Source organism: Cinclus cinclus, chromosome 1, assembly GCF_963662255.1.
Source record: "Cinclus cinclus chromosome 1, bCinCin1.1, whole genome shotgun sequence".
NCBI lineage: Eukaryota > Metazoa > Chordata > Aves > Passeriformes > Cinclidae > Cinclus > Cinclus cinclus.
The window spans coordinates 63,792,375-63,809,444 of NC_085046.1; the positions used below are offsets into that span (position 1 = coordinate 63,792,375).

Genomic DNA, 17,070 nt, shown 5'->3' on the forward strand with positions numbered 1-17,070 from the left:
TCTGAGCATTTTTTTATTTAAACCTGAAAAGACCCTGACAAGCCTAGCAGAAGTTGTGAAACAGAAACAACTGACCCATACACATGGGGAACAAGCTAATATTCAGCCCTGTGGTGACCTTGTATTAGTGCTGTGGTTTGTTCCTCTTCCTATTATGCTTCAGTCTGTTTTCAGAACCCTGTTTCCTCTCACAGCTCTTCCCCTGACAGCCTACTTGTTCCTCACCACTGCGCTGCTCAGTACATCTTTGATCTGCACTTCTTTTGGGCAGCACACACAGCGTATGTTTTATACTTGGTTATCCCTGTTGTTTCAATTTACATTGTTAAAGCAGCCATAAACTACTTTGTGCACCTTGGGTATGTTTAAGCACATACTTCCATGGGCTCACCCGGTGCCGGTGTTCTTCCCTTGGTCAGGAATCACCTATGAGATTAATGTCTACAGAGTTCAATGAGTGTAAAATCTCCACCATCCCTTGGCATGGTGATGCATGGAGGCTGTGACAGGGCTTGACCAGTCATTCTTCAAATTTCCATCTTTTCCAGGGTTTTGCATTCTGCATAACAGAGATGAGGAAGCCAAAGAGAGCATGGGAGTGAGAACACCAATTTGGATTTTATCTTCCATTTGACAAAAAGGAGCGTTTGAAAGCTGAGGAATGAGCCAGGGCTCAAGGGGGACCTTACCACTTTCTACAATGACCTGAAAGGAGGGGAGCAGCCTCTCCTGCCAGACAACCAGAAACAGGACAAGAGGACACAAGCTGCACCAGGGGAAATTTAGTTTGGAAATTAGAAACAATTTCTTCTCAGGAAAGGTGACTAGACATTGGAATGGACTGCCAAGAGAGGTGATGGAGTCATCATCCCTGCAGGTGTTCAAGGAAAGGCTCAGTGTGGCACTCAGTGCCATAGTCTTGCTGACATGGTGGTGATTCATCATAGGTCGGACACGAAGATCTCAAAGGTCTTTTCCAACCTCACTGATCCTGTGATTCTGTGAAGGCAATATTTGTTTGTCACTCAGCCCATGGTGACCCTCTCTCACGTGTATCACAGACTGTCCCAGCCCAGCAGGCTTGGCCTCCGTCTGCCCTTGGAAGAGCCCACCTTGCTTTGCTTTAAGCGGACACAAGGGTGAGCAGCTCCGGGCTGAGGAAGGCTGAGGGAGCCTGAGGAAGGCAGGAAGGCTGAGGGAGCCTGAGGGAGCCTGAGGAAGGCTGAGGGAGCTCCGCCAGCGGTCCCAGCGCGCCGCGACCCCGCGAGCACGGCGGGGGGCGCCACAGAGCGAGCACAACACACGCCCGCGCGGCCGTGGCGGCGCTGATTGGTGGCGGCGGCGCCCCGCAGCCATGAGCGGCGGCTTCTGATTGGCCCGCAGGTGCGGACCCGGGCGGGGCGGGGCTGCGGAGGGTACATAAGCAGGGAGCGGCACGGGCGGCGAGGGACGGGCGCTGCCGGCGTCTGAGTGCGTGGTGCGTGAGGGGGTCGGCCCGTGGCGGCGACAGCTCCGGGTGTTCGTGGAGGCAGCAACGGAGCCGGTTGTCCCCAACCATGCTGTGCTATGTGACCAGGCCGGACGCGGTGGTGATGGAGGTGGAGGTAGAGGCGAAAGCCAACGGCGAGGACTGCCTCAACCAGGTGAGGGCTTCTGCCCCTCGTCCGTCCGCCGGGCGCCAGCGCTCGGGGCCGGGGCTGTGACGGGCCCAGCGGTGACCACGGGGCAGCACCGAGCGCTGGTGCCCGGCAGCCGCCGCTCCCCTGCCTGCCCACAGCCCTGTCCCCGTGGCGGGGCCCGAGCGCCAGGCGAGGGGCGGCGGTGGCGCGGGGCTGGGCCGTGCGGGGGCGGCCGCGGCGGCGGTGGGGGCGGGGAGCACCGCAGTCTCCCCGCTTCCCTTATGGTTTTGGTTTCTTATTCTCGTTTTCTTTCTTTCTTTATTTTTTTTTATATTTTCTTTCCCAACCCCTTCTTCATGTTGAATGCAGAGGGTGCTGCATCCCCCGCCACGGGGCTCTCGGCCCCTCTGCCGTGGGAAGCGCAGGCCCGGGCCTCGCCACAGAATCCCGCTGGAAGTGTCTCCGGGGAGGAGTGGGGCCAGAGGCGGGGGATGTAGCACCCACTGCATCCAGCCCTCTGCATCCGGGGCCGAGCGGGCTGGAACTGCCATCCAGGTGCCCTTTCGTCACCGCTGCCTCGGTGTGTCTGCGGCGGCTGCCGTGGGGATGCTGGGGAGAGACAGACAAACAGTCCGGTCTGCTCGTGGCACCTCAATAAAACTTGTGGGTAGCTGTACTTCTTCGCTTCTCATTGCCCAGCAATTGCTGTGGTGTTGAGTAGCAGATGTCTCCTCTTGTGGAAATCCGCTGACCCTCTGAAGTGGCTGTGCTGGGGCTGACGTTTGTTCGTAGGCGCCCATGTGCTTTTGGCCAGGGAAGGAATTCCTAGTTTATGCTTAGTGCTTTTTTTTCTGTTTTGTATGCAACCTAAAATCCAAATGATTAAGCCTTTGTATGAAGGTGCTGACAGCAGGATTTTCTCTGTGTGTTTTAAGTGAGCAGTCTGAAAGACCACTTCGGATATTACTTGTCATTGTTATGATGTAGCCTGATTGTAAAGAATTTTATTCTTTCAGGTTTGCAGAAGGTTGGGGATTATAGAAGTTGATTATTTTGGACTGCAGTTCACTGGCAGCAAAGGGGAGAATCTATGGCTGAATTTGAGGAACAGGATCTCCCAGCAGATGGATGGTTTAGCCCCTTATCGATTGAAATTAAGAGTCAAGTTTTTTGTTGAGCCACATCTTATCTTACAGGAACAGACAAGGTAAGTAAATATGGTTGTAAGTACATTTAATGTAATACTTTGTTTTCAATTTCTATAAGTTACAAAGCTGACTGCCCGCTGTTTTTATTTTTTTTAGCATATGGTAGTTTTCCTTTACTTTCTATGTAGTTTTAAAATCTTATTGTTTTTTGAGTTTATTATTGCTCTTTTTTTTTAGAAAAAATGTAATTAAGTTGGCAACATTAAGCTCTGTGTAGCTGCCCGTAAGCAATGAGCAATTTTGTGAGCGCTTAGTCCTGGAACTGGAAGAAACTAAGCTACCAGTAGCAAACTTTTCATATGGCATTTATGTGTCCGATAGTAACCTCTGTTCTGTGGTGTTACTCTAGGTCATTCTGAACCACTAGTACAGAAAGGCAGGAAACAATTCCTCCCACAGTGCAAAAAAACTTGCTGAATTCCTTTTTGTCTGGTATTATGTTACAGTAACTTTCATATAGCTACAGGCCCTTAGAGGCTGTAAAAGAAACAGCTGTCTGGCTGCTTCTGCGGCAAGTCCTCTTGACTAAACTGTCATACTGTTATTAAATCAGAAGAAATAGTCTTCTAAGTTTAGTAGGGAACACTTTTACTCCTTGAGTTTGATTACCATATGAATTGCAACGGAATTATCTTTAAAGAATTCTGTACACTTGTGTGTTTAATGCTGACCTTCCAACTACTTTTTCCTGTTTTGGGTAATACAGTTAATATGAATGGGGCCAGTTGAAGTCTAGTGTCCTTATGACAATGCCAAAACCTGTTTTCACTACTCACCTGAACTTGTTACTCTCAGAACCATTGACTTAGTACTTTCAGAATGAAGACCATGATTGCAACATGGTGCTTCTGTACAGAAAGAATGTCTAAAGAGCTTGGTCAGAGGCTGACAGTCTGATTTGGTGTTTATTTCATAGGAAAAAAAGTTTTGAGTTCATTTTTTGATCTAATGTGTAGGGGAGAGGCTTTTGGGGAGCAATGGTTCCAACTTATCAGTATGGTTGAAGTTTTCATATTGCTGTGGTGGTAGGCCATGGTTGTTCTGGATAATAGCTCCAGTTAGGTAAATGCATTCAAACTGAATTCCAGTTCTCATATACTCTTATTTGGGAAATAATTTCTGCTATCCATGACATGTTGTGGAGTATTTTTCCTTAAAGAAATTCTTATTTGAATATTCTTGATAAGTATAAAACCAAATAATAAATGGGGTTTATGTTGAACAAAAGGAGCCACACAATTTCATACCTGATGAGGCAGAAGAGATTACCCTGAGCATGTCAGATGTGTCTCCACTCACAAAGCAAATCAGGGTGAAAATCTGAGGAAACCTCAAAGTGGCATTTTTATGCTATCATTGATGAATGCTTGTTCAACTTCACAAGGCTTTTACAGACATCTGTGTCCCTGCCTTTAACACTGTCAATGCAAGACTTGGCAGGAGGTGGAAGTTAATAGAGAGGTTGAACTGGTGAAACATGCCCCAAGGGCCTCAAAGACTGGCTTGTGTAGCTAAAATGTAACAGAGCTTATACACCTACATCAAAGCAGCAAGTATTTCTCCACCATAAAGATGATTTAAAATTATATAGGTGGGGCAAGCTTTCTTTTATGTGTTAAATTAAGACTGTTCTGAAACTGATATTTTTAACAAACAATTTAAAAAATAACCTGGGCTTAGGCATCAGATGTATATTAAAACCAAATAAAAGTTGTATGTCAAGTTGCAATAACTGTATTTTAGTTGTGTAAGCCCAGTAGTTCACATGTAGCAGACCTAGAATTCCAGTGCTTGTGGTAAATATCTATTCTCCTGGATTGTTGACACTGAGTTTTAGTAGACTGACTTGTTTTTTCCTACTCAGATCTGCTTGAGGATTTACATATGCATGTAACTGAGTTCATACTTAGTTTGTAATCATAGGCATCAAGGAGAAGATGAAAAACTTGTAAACCTATTGCTGAACTTAAAAAATCAATAGGTGTATCGTAGAATTGTAAGGATTAGCTGTAGAGTCAAAGCTGACACATTGTTTCATCCTTATCTACAAAGTCTTGATGAAGAAAGTGATGGATATCCTTAGTTTTCTTTAGCAGTTGTGTCCATATTTGATGTGTGGGGTGTTTATGGCAGAGCTGTTGCCTTGTGGTACTGTGTGTGAAGAATGCTGGGGAAGTTTTCCAGTCTTTCGCTTGCAACCTCCAATCCTGTTTTTATTTATAAATTAGATGCATAGATACATGTTGAGACTGTTTTTGAAAGCTGAGAAGCTGCAAGTAATTCTAAATTTTGTTGATGTGTTTCATCATGATCATGATGGCAAACGTTGTGACTCAGTTACCAGGTTTTTTTTTGTATGCTTAGGAAGCTTTGCCAACCCCAGTTGCAGTGCTTCGGTAGAGACCCTTGCCTTGCACTTGAGTTTTAAACTCAGGTGTATGTTTGTTTGTAGCAATTTATTGTTCAGGTTTCTGCATGCTGTGAAAGCTGATCTGGCAACAGGATGTCGACCTCTGCTTCTGTTATCTTTAATCAGCCCAGAGGACGATTGCAGCCAATTCTAATATTCTTATACAAGGCAGCCTTCTTGCAGAGCACAAAGACAGAGCAGGTTATAATTGTACCTCTGACCACTGTGGCAACAAACCACGTTCACTTAGTGCTTTGGGAATCTGAGAATTGCATGGAGAAAGCCTTTCTACTGCACTTTTTTTACAGAGTTAAAAGCGGTTTATTTCTATTATTTGGATCTCAACTTCTAGGATTTTTATTTGACTACCTGGTACTGAATTGCACCACACGTTTTTGTAGTTTAGAATTGTGTTCAATGGAATAAAAGTGCTTCAGTGCAAGAATGTCATTCAGATTTAATCTGCTGCTGTCAGAGTTTCACAAACAAGTCTGAGCTGTGAACAGCGTGCTGCTTTAGAGGAGTTTGAAGAGCTGTAAGTTTTATTTAGCATGGAAAATCACACTGGCTTGAAAATTATTGCTATCTCTTTGCTTAAAGACACATGGGATGGTCAGAGATCGAGATCATAACTGGCTTACCTTGTGTTCGTTTTCACTGTTTTCTGTATTTCTTTGGTAGGTCGTACAATAGTTGCCGGGGAAAAAGCAAACCTGCTTTTCACTTCTTTTTACTGAATGACTTGTGGGTGGTTCATGTATCAAATGTTGTGAAGTGTTGAATTGCAGTAATGAGCTAGGGCTTAGAGAAAGGCTTATACTTCGCTAATCGGAATTCTCAGGAGACTCTTTGCCGGGGTGGGGCGGAGGGAGGCTCCCGGCAGCGGTGCGGTGCGGGCCGGGCGGTGCCGCCGTGCCGGGTGCGGGTGTCCGGGGACAGTGACCGGGAGTGGCCCCGGCACGGTGGCGCTGGGGCACGGCCCGGGAGCCAGCTCCGATTTGGGACATCGCAACCCCTGGCCGGGGCAGAGGGATCCGGGCATCGGCCACAGGCTGGTGTGGAACGTGGAGCAGAGCAGTCTTGAAACTTGCACCCACCTTTTAACTGGAAGAGTGTTTGCCGAGCCACCCAAGAGGCCACTGATGCCCGGCAGCAGTCTGAGAGAACAGTGGGTTTAGATTTTAAATTCAGCATTATTTGTCTTGTGTAGCATGACTGAAAATGAAATATTGACATGTAAGCTGCAACAATTTAAAATATATCAAATGCTAGTGAGCCTCACAATACCATGAAGCATTCAAAAGAGCTGTACTTTGCCAACCTTGAAAGTGGCAATTATTGTTTTGGGGTTTGTTGAAAGTTGTGTGATGTTTGCCAGTATTTGAATTATATATACAAAGTACACTTTTTTGCTGTGTTGTCCAGTTGTATTGATGAACTAGTTGAAATTAAGAATGGCCTTAGATCTATTGAGGAGTCAGATACATGTAGTAGATAAAAAGTGAGAACAACATCCTGTTTTTCTGTAGCACTGGGTAGCCAGCACAGCAGTGATATTGTGTTTGTTACAAGGCAATGAAAGTGCTTGTGATACTCACTGGAGTGAGTTTAATGGATCTTCTTGTCTAAATCAGAGTTGAATTGGAGTTGGTAACCTTTTATCTACTCTACTGAGAGCAAAGAAGAACGAAGATAGTGAGGAGCATAAAAAAGGCAAAAAACATCATTTTTATTTCATGTGGGGTGGCTTTGTCTGCTTTTAAAAGCAGAATTGTATTCTACAGATTTAGAAGTCTTTATCAATATATTTTTAGGAATAACAGTTAGGCCTCTTAATTTTTATTTTAGACTACAGAGCAGGCAATGTACTCCACAATAGGAAGGAGCCTTAACCTGTGGTAAGAAATCATACCCCAAAGAGAACAGGTAGTTCCTTAGGAGATATGCTAAGATTCCTGCCAGTGGTCTGGCAAGAGAATGAGGTCTTTTGGCTATGCTTCTAGTTAGGAATCATTAGTCATATGCAGGCACCTCTTTGGTAGTAAAGGATTGGGGTTTGTCACTTTGTCTGCTGACAACTAAGTATAGGGCTTAAAATTTTTAGCTACCTGTCTGCTCTGTTTCCCTTACCTTGATTTAAAAAAAATGTAGTAGAAACTACTAGTAGTAGTGCAGAGCCTTGATTCCTAATGCATGTAATTGTCTTCAATGAGTTACAAAAGAAAATATAATCTTGTGCTACATGTACTTTTTATAGTATTTTTTGTGGAGTTATTGCCAGTTCATTTGGATGCGCGCTAACTGGGTGATTTGCCCCCTCTTGGCATTTCATTGTGGTGAGGTACTGATGTTTGTTTCTGGTAGCAGTGTTCAGTATTGTTAGCCTGCATGAATTGCTTCAGAGGGAGGCAAAAAGCAATTCATGTGATTGATATCTGGGTCTGTGACTTTGGTTTGGTAGCTACACTTTTCTGTGAAGTGGACCATCTGCTGAAATCTCCTTGCAACCTCCCCTTTCTGCAGTTTCTTTATCAAATTATTTACATCTAACTGCAATACATTAATCACACCGCATTAGATTTTATTGAGTGTTTTGTATGCACATAAATCTTAAATTATATGCAAAACATGGATCTAAAAATAAGATGCAAAGTGAATATAAAATCAACAGTGTAGCTAATGCCTGAAGAATCTGTGATCGTATTCTAGTTATAAAACTGCCCTTTATTCTTTTGGAAGAAATCTATCTGGGCAGTGACTAATGGAGTGTAGCTTTGGCAAACTTAATACATTGCTCTCTAGTCAGTGTTCTTATGTAGTGTTTTGAGCTACCAAACTCAGAGGAAATGTTCCATAATTGAATACACAGGCATGTCTAGGTAGCATGGGGTTCAGAAGGGAAGAAAAGGCTATTTGGGGCTATGGAGACTGTCTTTTGTACTGATGCTATCACGTGTAGAGAACTTGGGATACAAGTACAGTGGGAAGTTCTGTTTGTCCTTAGAGTAGCCACTAGTTGATCAATGTCCCAACATGTCTAGCAGGTGTTAAGATGACTTAGGAGTCACAACAATTGATGGGTAAAGGTCAGGGTTGTGAACATTTAAAGACTAAATGAAGCTTTGGCAAGGGTAGTAAAAAGTTGCAGAATGTGCTAAGAGAATGTTGAGGCTAGAGCTGGGGGTAGAAACAGTCAGACATACCTTTTGTCTAGCTTCAGTTACTTCTCAAATTTATAACACGTATTATTAATGTATTGAGTGCAACTGAAGTGTGAATGATGCAGAAACAAAAACATTTAATTTCTTATATGGTGGACTAATTTCAGATTTTCTACCAGCAAAGTTGGAAATGCAACCTTTACGGAATGTACAAACAGTTCAGGTTTTAGTTTTAACAGTTTATTGTTCTACACCTTGCTTGGTAAAAATTCCATTAAGTCTAAAATATTAGTACTGAAATAATACCTTGAAAAAGCATCCTTTTTACAACCCGACTATCTTTAGAAGTGAGAAAAGTCTTAATTTTTTTTATCATACATAAAGGTTCCAAGAGAGAGGGGTGATGGTGGACTGTGTATGAAGTGATTAGATCACAATCTAATTTCGAAACACTTGTATAAATCCTTTCTTGTAACTAATATCTGTGATATGAGCAGGTTTTCTACAAGACAGTCTATCAGGGCCTTTAGGAATTGCAGAATTAGAAAAGGAACTGCATCAAGGATCCTAATGCTTTAGTTTTGCTTGACTGTATTCAGCAATAAGATCAGTTTCTTATGCCATTTTCTTTAAGGATCAAAAGGCTTTGTTTAGTTTTGTGTGAAAAAATTGAAGTCTGTGTTTGTTAGCATGTTGTGGCTAGTATAATGTTTTGGACCTTTGAGGAGAAATTATTTTTACAATGGATATTAGTATATAACTTTGAAGGAGTGCACTCTGCGGCTGGATGGGCTAATCTACTTTTTCAGATGTGTTCATAATCGTCACTGTCTTTCAATTTCTACGTGCCTTTTCTTCATCAAACACAGAGTCAAAACAAATTTTTAAAAATCCCAGAAATAAACAAAAACCCAACACACACAAAAAAAAAGGTGGCACAGAACTTGCTACCTGAACTTTTGGTTCAGGGCAGCTGCTCTAACAGGTCAGTGTGAAGTCATTCACTGTCCTGTTATGGGTGCAGTTTAAGTTATTTAGGGGCAGATGGACTGAATTTGAATAATTAATTACTTTGCAGTAACTGTCCTTTATATGTGCTTTTTGTTCTATTTATCAAAAAAATAAAGTAGCTGAGTATTTGTGAGATTACTGCACAATAGCTGGTGTGATGCTGCTTCACATTGTGCCTTAAACTCATTTGTCTGCCTATACCATTACTGGATTTAGTAATGGAATGTGGCAAGCCATGCATCTGCTATATCTGTTACTGTATGTAATTCATCTGTATTTGCAGGAGCAATATTTTGGTTTTCAGCTCCCCTTGAAATAAGGCCTTCCCAGCAAGGGGAGAACTTATGACTTTAACCTGTGTAGTCAGTGCTGTCATATGAAAAAAACCCCTGAAGATAGAAGAATTTAGGTTGTAGAAGTAAATGTACATGCAGTTGTAAATGTGTAGTTGTAATGAGAAAAAAGTCTAATCTTTCTTTGAAATGCTGTATTTGCAATTGGTACTTAAAATAACTGGAAGTCCTAGTCTGGTATTGTCGGAGGATCAAGAGTGCATGAGAAAGTGTTTATTTTATGAAATGTCGATTGGAGTTAGGGAAAGGCCTATTATTTGAATTTATTTTGGCCCTGGTGTTTTCATAATTTATACTGAGTTCTTTAGGTTTATGGACTGAGCACCAAAAAGAGTCTGTACAACTAAATTTTAAAAGGCCACAGATATGCCTTTCTGGGGACCAAGCCCAAAGAGCTGTGAACTCTGCAAGGTAGGAGAAACACATGGAAGCAGAGTTTTGACTCTCTCAAAAAAAGAAGAGCCTAAAGAAGGAATAACCTGCTGACAGTGGAGACAACTCCGTCTGAAGTTCTGGTCCTCTTGCCACCTAAACTTGTGTCCTGCACAGTATGAGGACGTTGGCTTCCACCAGACACCTTCTAGAGCTGCTGATGGGTGTAGGTTGATGTTTGGACTTGAGAGTGATGCAATTAAGCACTTGCATCACAATTAGCATGATTCTCTAGCATAACAAATGGTTTGCAAAGGGATGTGTTGGGGCTGTGACTTCTTGCAGGAAGTGGACTGTAGGAAAGCTTACATGATAATTCAATACCAGTTCTTTTTTCCTGATTCAAAAAGTTGTGGACATGAGGCATCTTTTGGGCTGGTATTGTCTTAGTTGCAACATTTATCGATAGAGCTGAGAAAGAACACAATTTTTGCATCTGTAATTACTCGTAATGCTGAAAAATGTCCTATTTGCTTTGTACAAGGAAATTATAGAATGCTCTATGAGAATATATCTAAGATACTATTCAAAATTCCCGTTGGAAGGAAAGTTATCACTTACTAGCATCTTCAACTTCAGTGATCAGAGATTAAGTACAGATCTTCAGTCAAGTTTTTCTTAAAAGTAGATTAGATTTCATTTTAGAAAAGTAAATGTCCCATTGCTGTGGAAGCCAAGACATATCCTTGTGGGTGCTTGGCTTCATGTATTGAAAGATTTCTTTCTTTTCAGTGATATATAATTTTCCATCTGGCTTCCATAAATGTGTTGAGTCTTAAATGGTAAGAAATTTATATGGTGTCCCCTAAGGGAAAATAAGGATGATCTATAGAAGTTAGGGCAATCCATAAGGGATAATAACATGCTGCTGTTAATTTTGGTGAAAATGTTGATTTGTCTGTCAAGTAACCTATTAGATAATTAAGACCAGCTTTTTGAATTTTCAGCAAGCTGTCAAACCAGCCTTGATCTCAAGTGCAAAGTTTTGTCTGACAAATGCTTGCACAGTAGCTGTTTTTCTATTTCATTCCTCAGTGCCTTTTCAGGTATTTCAAGTTACTCTGTTAATCATGTCGGTGGCAAAAATACCATGGCTGTAGTAGCAGGGGCATTTCTACTGTGTAGAGAAAGTATGGCTTCCCATCTTGTGTAACAGAAGTGTGTATGTTTTGAGATGCTCTTCCCAAATTTGCTTTTGTGAAATGCAGAATAACTTGTAAATCACAACACAAATGTAAACACAGGGAGTTAAGTGCGATCTTTCATTGATACTTTACTCACTAAATTGAAATTACTGAGTGGCCTTAGGAGTCAAAGCAGTTCTTACTCTTGAGAGACTCATGATAATGATGAAGTGCTCTTTCCTTTTAGTAGTGATTTCTGATGCCATCTTCAGTTGTAGCTTCATGTTTAAGAGTAAGTAAAGAATAAGGTGGAGGCCCTTTTCTTTCCCTTGTGCCAGACTTTGTCTACTTGGTACATTCATTCCAAGTTCTGGATGACCAAATGTAGCTAGATGATACTTGTTAGGTGTCTTGATTAGATATCATGTAACAATTTGTGTAAGCAAATGTTTCTGATTATATTGCAGGCATATGTTTTTCTTGCATATAAAAGAAGATCTTCTTGCTGGTAATCTTCAGTGTTCTTCAGAGCATGCAATTGAACTTAGTGCATTGTTGGCACAGATGAAGTTTGGAGATTATAACCAGAACACTGCCAAGTATAATTATGAAGACCTGTGTGCAAAAGAGCTCACCACTACCATTTTGGAGAGGTAAAAAGGACAATGATCTAGTTTCCTTCTTGGAGACAGCAGAAGATTCTGTTATGCATTTAACTGCTGGGTGCTATTGTGTAAACCAGTAATTTAGCAGTAATAGCTTTGGAGATGACAATCTTCAACCTGAATGTTGGATGTTCTTTGATGTTCTGATTTCAGCTAAATTTTTAAGCTCAGTTATGAGGTGCTTTTGTTTGTTTTTTTTTTGTGTTGTGAAAGCTCTAGTATGTGGGAAGATACAGTTATGTTTAAGTACCTGGAGCCAGGTATTTAAATTCTCAGTATGTCTTAGACCTATACTTGTGAATGAAGGAATTTATCTGGCTTTGTACCCTTAGTCTGAAAAGAAAACGGAATTCAGAAACATCTTCTTAGCTCAGTTCTTGAATATCAGGAAACATTGTGTGTCATACTTGTCTGTAGTGTTTTTTTTAACTCTGGACTTAGTGGTGGCTCAGGGAAATATGTTGGGGCTGGGGGTCTTAGTTGGAAAGCCTTGATTACATGTAGCTTTTTGATTTCTAAGCGAAGGCACAGTATTTTCTCCTTGACATTCTCAGGATGTTTTGGTAATTCTCAACTATTTCCAGTTCACAATTGCTGGAAATCTATAGACAGACAAAGCAGGTCAGGAGCATTTACTAATCTATTTAACTAGGTCATCTAAAAACCCATGTTAAAACAAGCTGCTGACAGTAACAGCAGATATTGAGTTATTTCACCTATCCTTAATCTTTTTATCAACAGCATTATTACAAAGCACAAGGAGCTAGAAGGTCTAAGTCAAGCATCTGCTGAATACCAGATTCTACAGATTGTTACAACACTGGAGAACTATGGAGTAGAGTGGCACTCAGTGAGAGATAGTGAAGGGCAAAAACTCCTTATTGGTGTTGGACCTGAAGGCATATCCATCTGTAAAGATGACTTCAGTCCAATCAACAGGTATGTGTTTCCTGGAACCATTTGCATGATGAATTTTTCAGAAATACGCAGCGTGCCTCTAGTTTTCATATAAAGGCACGAAACTGCTCTGAGAATTACTCCAAGTGACTATCAGAATGTAGGGTCTGAGGACACTACCTGCTTGTAATAAAGATAAACAAGTGACCTTAATCTTGATTTTTATATATATTTTTGAGGCAACATCTTCAATCAGCACTGCTGACTACCATCAGAAATCATTGTAACTTCTGATAAAAATGCACTGCAATAGTTTGTGGAAAATGCTTCAGTCCTTAACAACTAAATAACCTTTATTTTTAACATTAATTTATAGGATTGCTTATCCTGTTGTTCAAATGGCAACTCAATCTGGGAAGAATGTATATCTGACTGTTACCAAGGAGTCTGGTAATAGTGTGGTTCTCTTGTTTAAGATGATCAGTACAAGGGCAGCAAGTGGACTGTACAGAGCAATTACAGAGACACATGCATTTTACAGGTCAGTATTGCCCCTAGAGTCATATGCTACTGCTCTTCTCCAGTGTTTGAACTAAGTGCTTAAGCAGCCAGCAGTCTGACTGCACTTTGCAAATATTCTGCAAAATTTAATTGTTGCTGCAGCCTCTTTTCCTCTTAAATCTAGAAGCTGCTACTTTCCATTTTGTGGGGTGGGAGTAAGAAGTAAGCAAAATTTTCCCACTATGAATAACAGCATTTCAGAGTATAAGCTTTGTATGTTCCTTGATAGTTAATAAGCAATGCATACATTCTTTTGTTTGTAAGTAAGAGAATGAGAGTGGTGGGGAAGATCCTGTCATTCAGAATGTGTAGACCATTTATTTGCCTCCTTCAGTTATGTTATCTGTGTGCCACCTTCCCATCCCATCTATTTAAACCTTCTTACAGTTCCTCTGTCCTTGCTTACATGCTCAGGATTTTGCTTCATGCCAGCAGCTATCCATTGTCTGTCTTGTTGCTCTTTGAGGTAGGGGTGCTATATTCATTTGTTGGTGGGCAACTTTTCAACCCCATTTCATTCCTACTGTGGTGTCCAACACTGATCAGTAAGACTAGCTGTCAAACACACTTAGCAGTGTTTTCTTAAAATTAACTACGACATACCAGTTTCAATTACTTTTTGATCTTTGTCTCTGCTTATTTCTGCTGTCCTTCACAGTTTCTGATTTTAATTTAAGCAGAACTTTAGTTTGGCAGTAGCATTCAGCCATAAGCTTAGATCTTGGATCTTAGGCCCTGTGAGGCTGTAGTCCTTCTGTGTTTGTGTTTTCCTTCCTGTGTTGCCTAGAGAAGTGATATGCCTTAATAAGCTTCTGAAGATTCAACTGGATCAATGAAATATGTGACAAGTGTAGTTAGGGTAGCTGAAATGCACAGTGGCAAATACAAATGCCTTAATTCTCTACACTTCGTTCACACTCGTTCCCTTCAGAATGACATAATACTAGCATATAAAGTACTGGTTGGAATTCGGGTTAAAACCATTACTTGACTGTATGATAAAAATTGACAGCCAAAGACTTAACTGGAATTCTTTAGGGCAGTGTTTGGAAATGCCATGCATAAAGGTATTGCCAAGCTGAACTGTGGATTAAGCAATTGTTTGCTGTTTGTTAGCGTAATTTTTTAAGCCCCTTCCATAGGCTGACTCCATTTTACCAGGAACTTCACATTTTGCAGATGTAAAGTACTTGTCACTTTCCATTTTTACACTTTTCAAAGGAGAGTTTTCATGCAAAGATCATTCAAGATCTAAAATATTACCTCAGACTGTTTCATTTGCATTAATTTCAGTGCTGTTATTTCATCTCTGGGAACAAAATACTGTAGGATCATTCTGTTGGTATTAACTAACCAAGTTTGCATTTGTCCTATTGCTTTATAGGTGTGACACTGTCACCAGTGCTGTCATGATGCAGTATAGTCGAGACTTAAAGGGCCACCTAGCATCTCTATTTCTGAATGAAAACATTAATCTTGGTAAAAAATACGTCTTTGATATTAAAAGAACGTCAAAAGAAGTTTATGATCATGCGAGGCGAGCTCTTTATAATGCTGGCATTGTGGATCTTGTTTCAAGAAGTGATCAAACCCCACCAAGTTCCCCCCTTAAGTCTTCAGAAAGCAGCATGAACTGTGACAACTGTGAGGGTCTCAGCTGCCAACAAACAAAAGCCCTGCAAGAGAAGTTGCGGAAGCTGAAGGAGTCCATGCTTTGTATGGTGTGTTGTGAAGAAGAGATAAATTCAACCTTTTGTCCCTGTGGCCACACAGTTTGCTGCAAGTCCTGTGCTTCCCAGTTACAGGTAAATGCAGTGCCATTGAGTTATGAGTTACCAATTTGTGTGGAAGGTCTGGTTTTTTATATTTATATTTTGTTTGTTTTTATATATTTATATTTGATGGTCATGGATTAATGTTTTTGTTGATGGTCTAGTAAAACTACTAAAATTTTTTTAGTGGCAAACTAATTTCAGAGACCATTCTGTCTGAATGATGTACTAGTGTAATTTGTGGTGAGGCTAAGAATGAGCTTCATGCTTCACACCCTACTCTGTCCTAAACATGGGATGATGGAAAAAGTGCTGTTATTGTCCATGTGAAGTTTGCAGGAAGAGCAGAAGCTCTCAAAATACGAAGTAAACTAATTTTCCAATGTTTTTCCTTTCCAGTCGTGTCCTGTTTGCAGATCTGGTGTAGAGCATGTCCAGCATGTGTACTTGCCAACCCACACCAGTCTTCTCAATCTGACTGTGATATGATCTACATACACACTTCAAATGCATCATGTACTCTTCAAACTGCACTAAGAAGAAATGCAACCATTGATTGTGAAGAAGGCAATCACTCTGGCACCTATCCATGATCAAAAACAAAATACTACTTTTTTAACATAAATATTCTTTGTTCAGCTTGTCCAAAATGGTTTGGGACATCTTCTGAGAATAGAAGTGTAATTGATTCATGTTACTTAAAGAATGATCTATAAGTTTGTAGCATGGCAGTGTTGCCACAAAGCTGGGTAACCCTGGAGAAATGTGTACACATGCAGACATACCCAGCAGAAGCAATGCAGCCTTTTTTCTTTTACATGCTCTAAATCCTTTTTAGTACAGTTGCACTGTTTATTTTAATAGTAAGACTTGCTTTTACACATACCAGTTTAGTAAGGCTCATAGCTTCTGCTTTTAGTAAACTGCTTTAAAGAGGAGAGACCTTTTTAAAAAATTAGTTCTTAAACTGAAGTTAGAAGGCTTCACTATGCAGCTGTGCTTAACTCAGAATTCTGTTAAATAGAAAACAATTGAGAGAATAGCTTTGGAAAGGGAGGACAAGGTTGTTCATCTTCAAGTGTTGAGGATGGGTCAGGAAAGTCTTGTGGTTGCCAGTGTCCTGTGGAAGCACTGCTGTGAGAGTTGTTGCACAGCTCTCAGTGGGCAGGGTACTCCCAGGTTTCCCACAGTCCACTTTTGGCTAGTGGTCTTGGGACCTGCAGGCAACTGCCCCTCAAGTTGGCTTTATTTTTGGAGACTGATTTTAAACTATTAAACATGCAACATTAATCTTTAAGGGTTGTGTATAATTTTAACTGCTTTCTTCAGTTAGCAGGACATGTCCTACCCAATAATATGTTTTTGATTTCCACCCCCCCTACTTGGGCATTTTGGGATCTGGTTTCCTAGTGTCTTCTCCAGGGTACAGAGGGAACTGGAGACCATGTTTGGGTGCAATACTGGCTTAATCAAAGCTAGAGAAGTACACTGTCACTTTACTGAAATTTTCTGACTATACTTTTCATATTGCCTTAATGTAGCAGTAATGTGTGTTTATGCATCTGTTTCTTTGCACAGACATTTTGTCAAAATATTAAAACTCTACTTTTTTATGACACATTAGCATATAAACCTTACTCTAAGAGGGTATTTATTTTTTCACTTTGTAAAGAAAATTTTGTTTCCTCATGAAGCAAGAGCTTTGTCCTATACTGTAGGCGGCTTCTGTCTTTTTTTATATTCAGATTAATAAAGGACTTTAAAAATCATTGTTATTGCTAAGACTGTTTTTGTTCTGTAATTCATATGAGGCATTACTGAACTGAAAGCACAATGCAGTATTTTCATGTTTGGGGT

At 40.9% G+C, this 17,070-nt stretch overlaps 1 protein-coding gene across 1 annotated transcript; it reads left to right on the forward strand.

The window, feature by feature from the left end:
* The first annotated feature begins 1,500 nt into the window (after window positions 1-1,500).
* Window positions 1,501-16,851, forward strand: MYLIP (myosin regulatory light chain interacting protein). Its single transcript, XM_062498855.1, has 7 exons — window positions 1,501-1,643; window positions 2,636-2,826; window positions 11,786-11,971; window positions 12,725-12,922; window positions 13,257-13,421; window positions 14,826-15,246; window positions 15,613-16,851. The coding sequence occupies exons 1-7, from the start codon at window positions 1,557-1,559 to the stop codon at window positions 15,700-15,702; spliced, it is 1,338 nt and encodes a 445-aa protein (XP_062354839.1). The 5' UTR covers window positions 1,501-1,556; the 3' UTR covers window positions 15,703-16,851.
* Window positions 16,852-17,070: the final 219 nt, after the last annotated feature.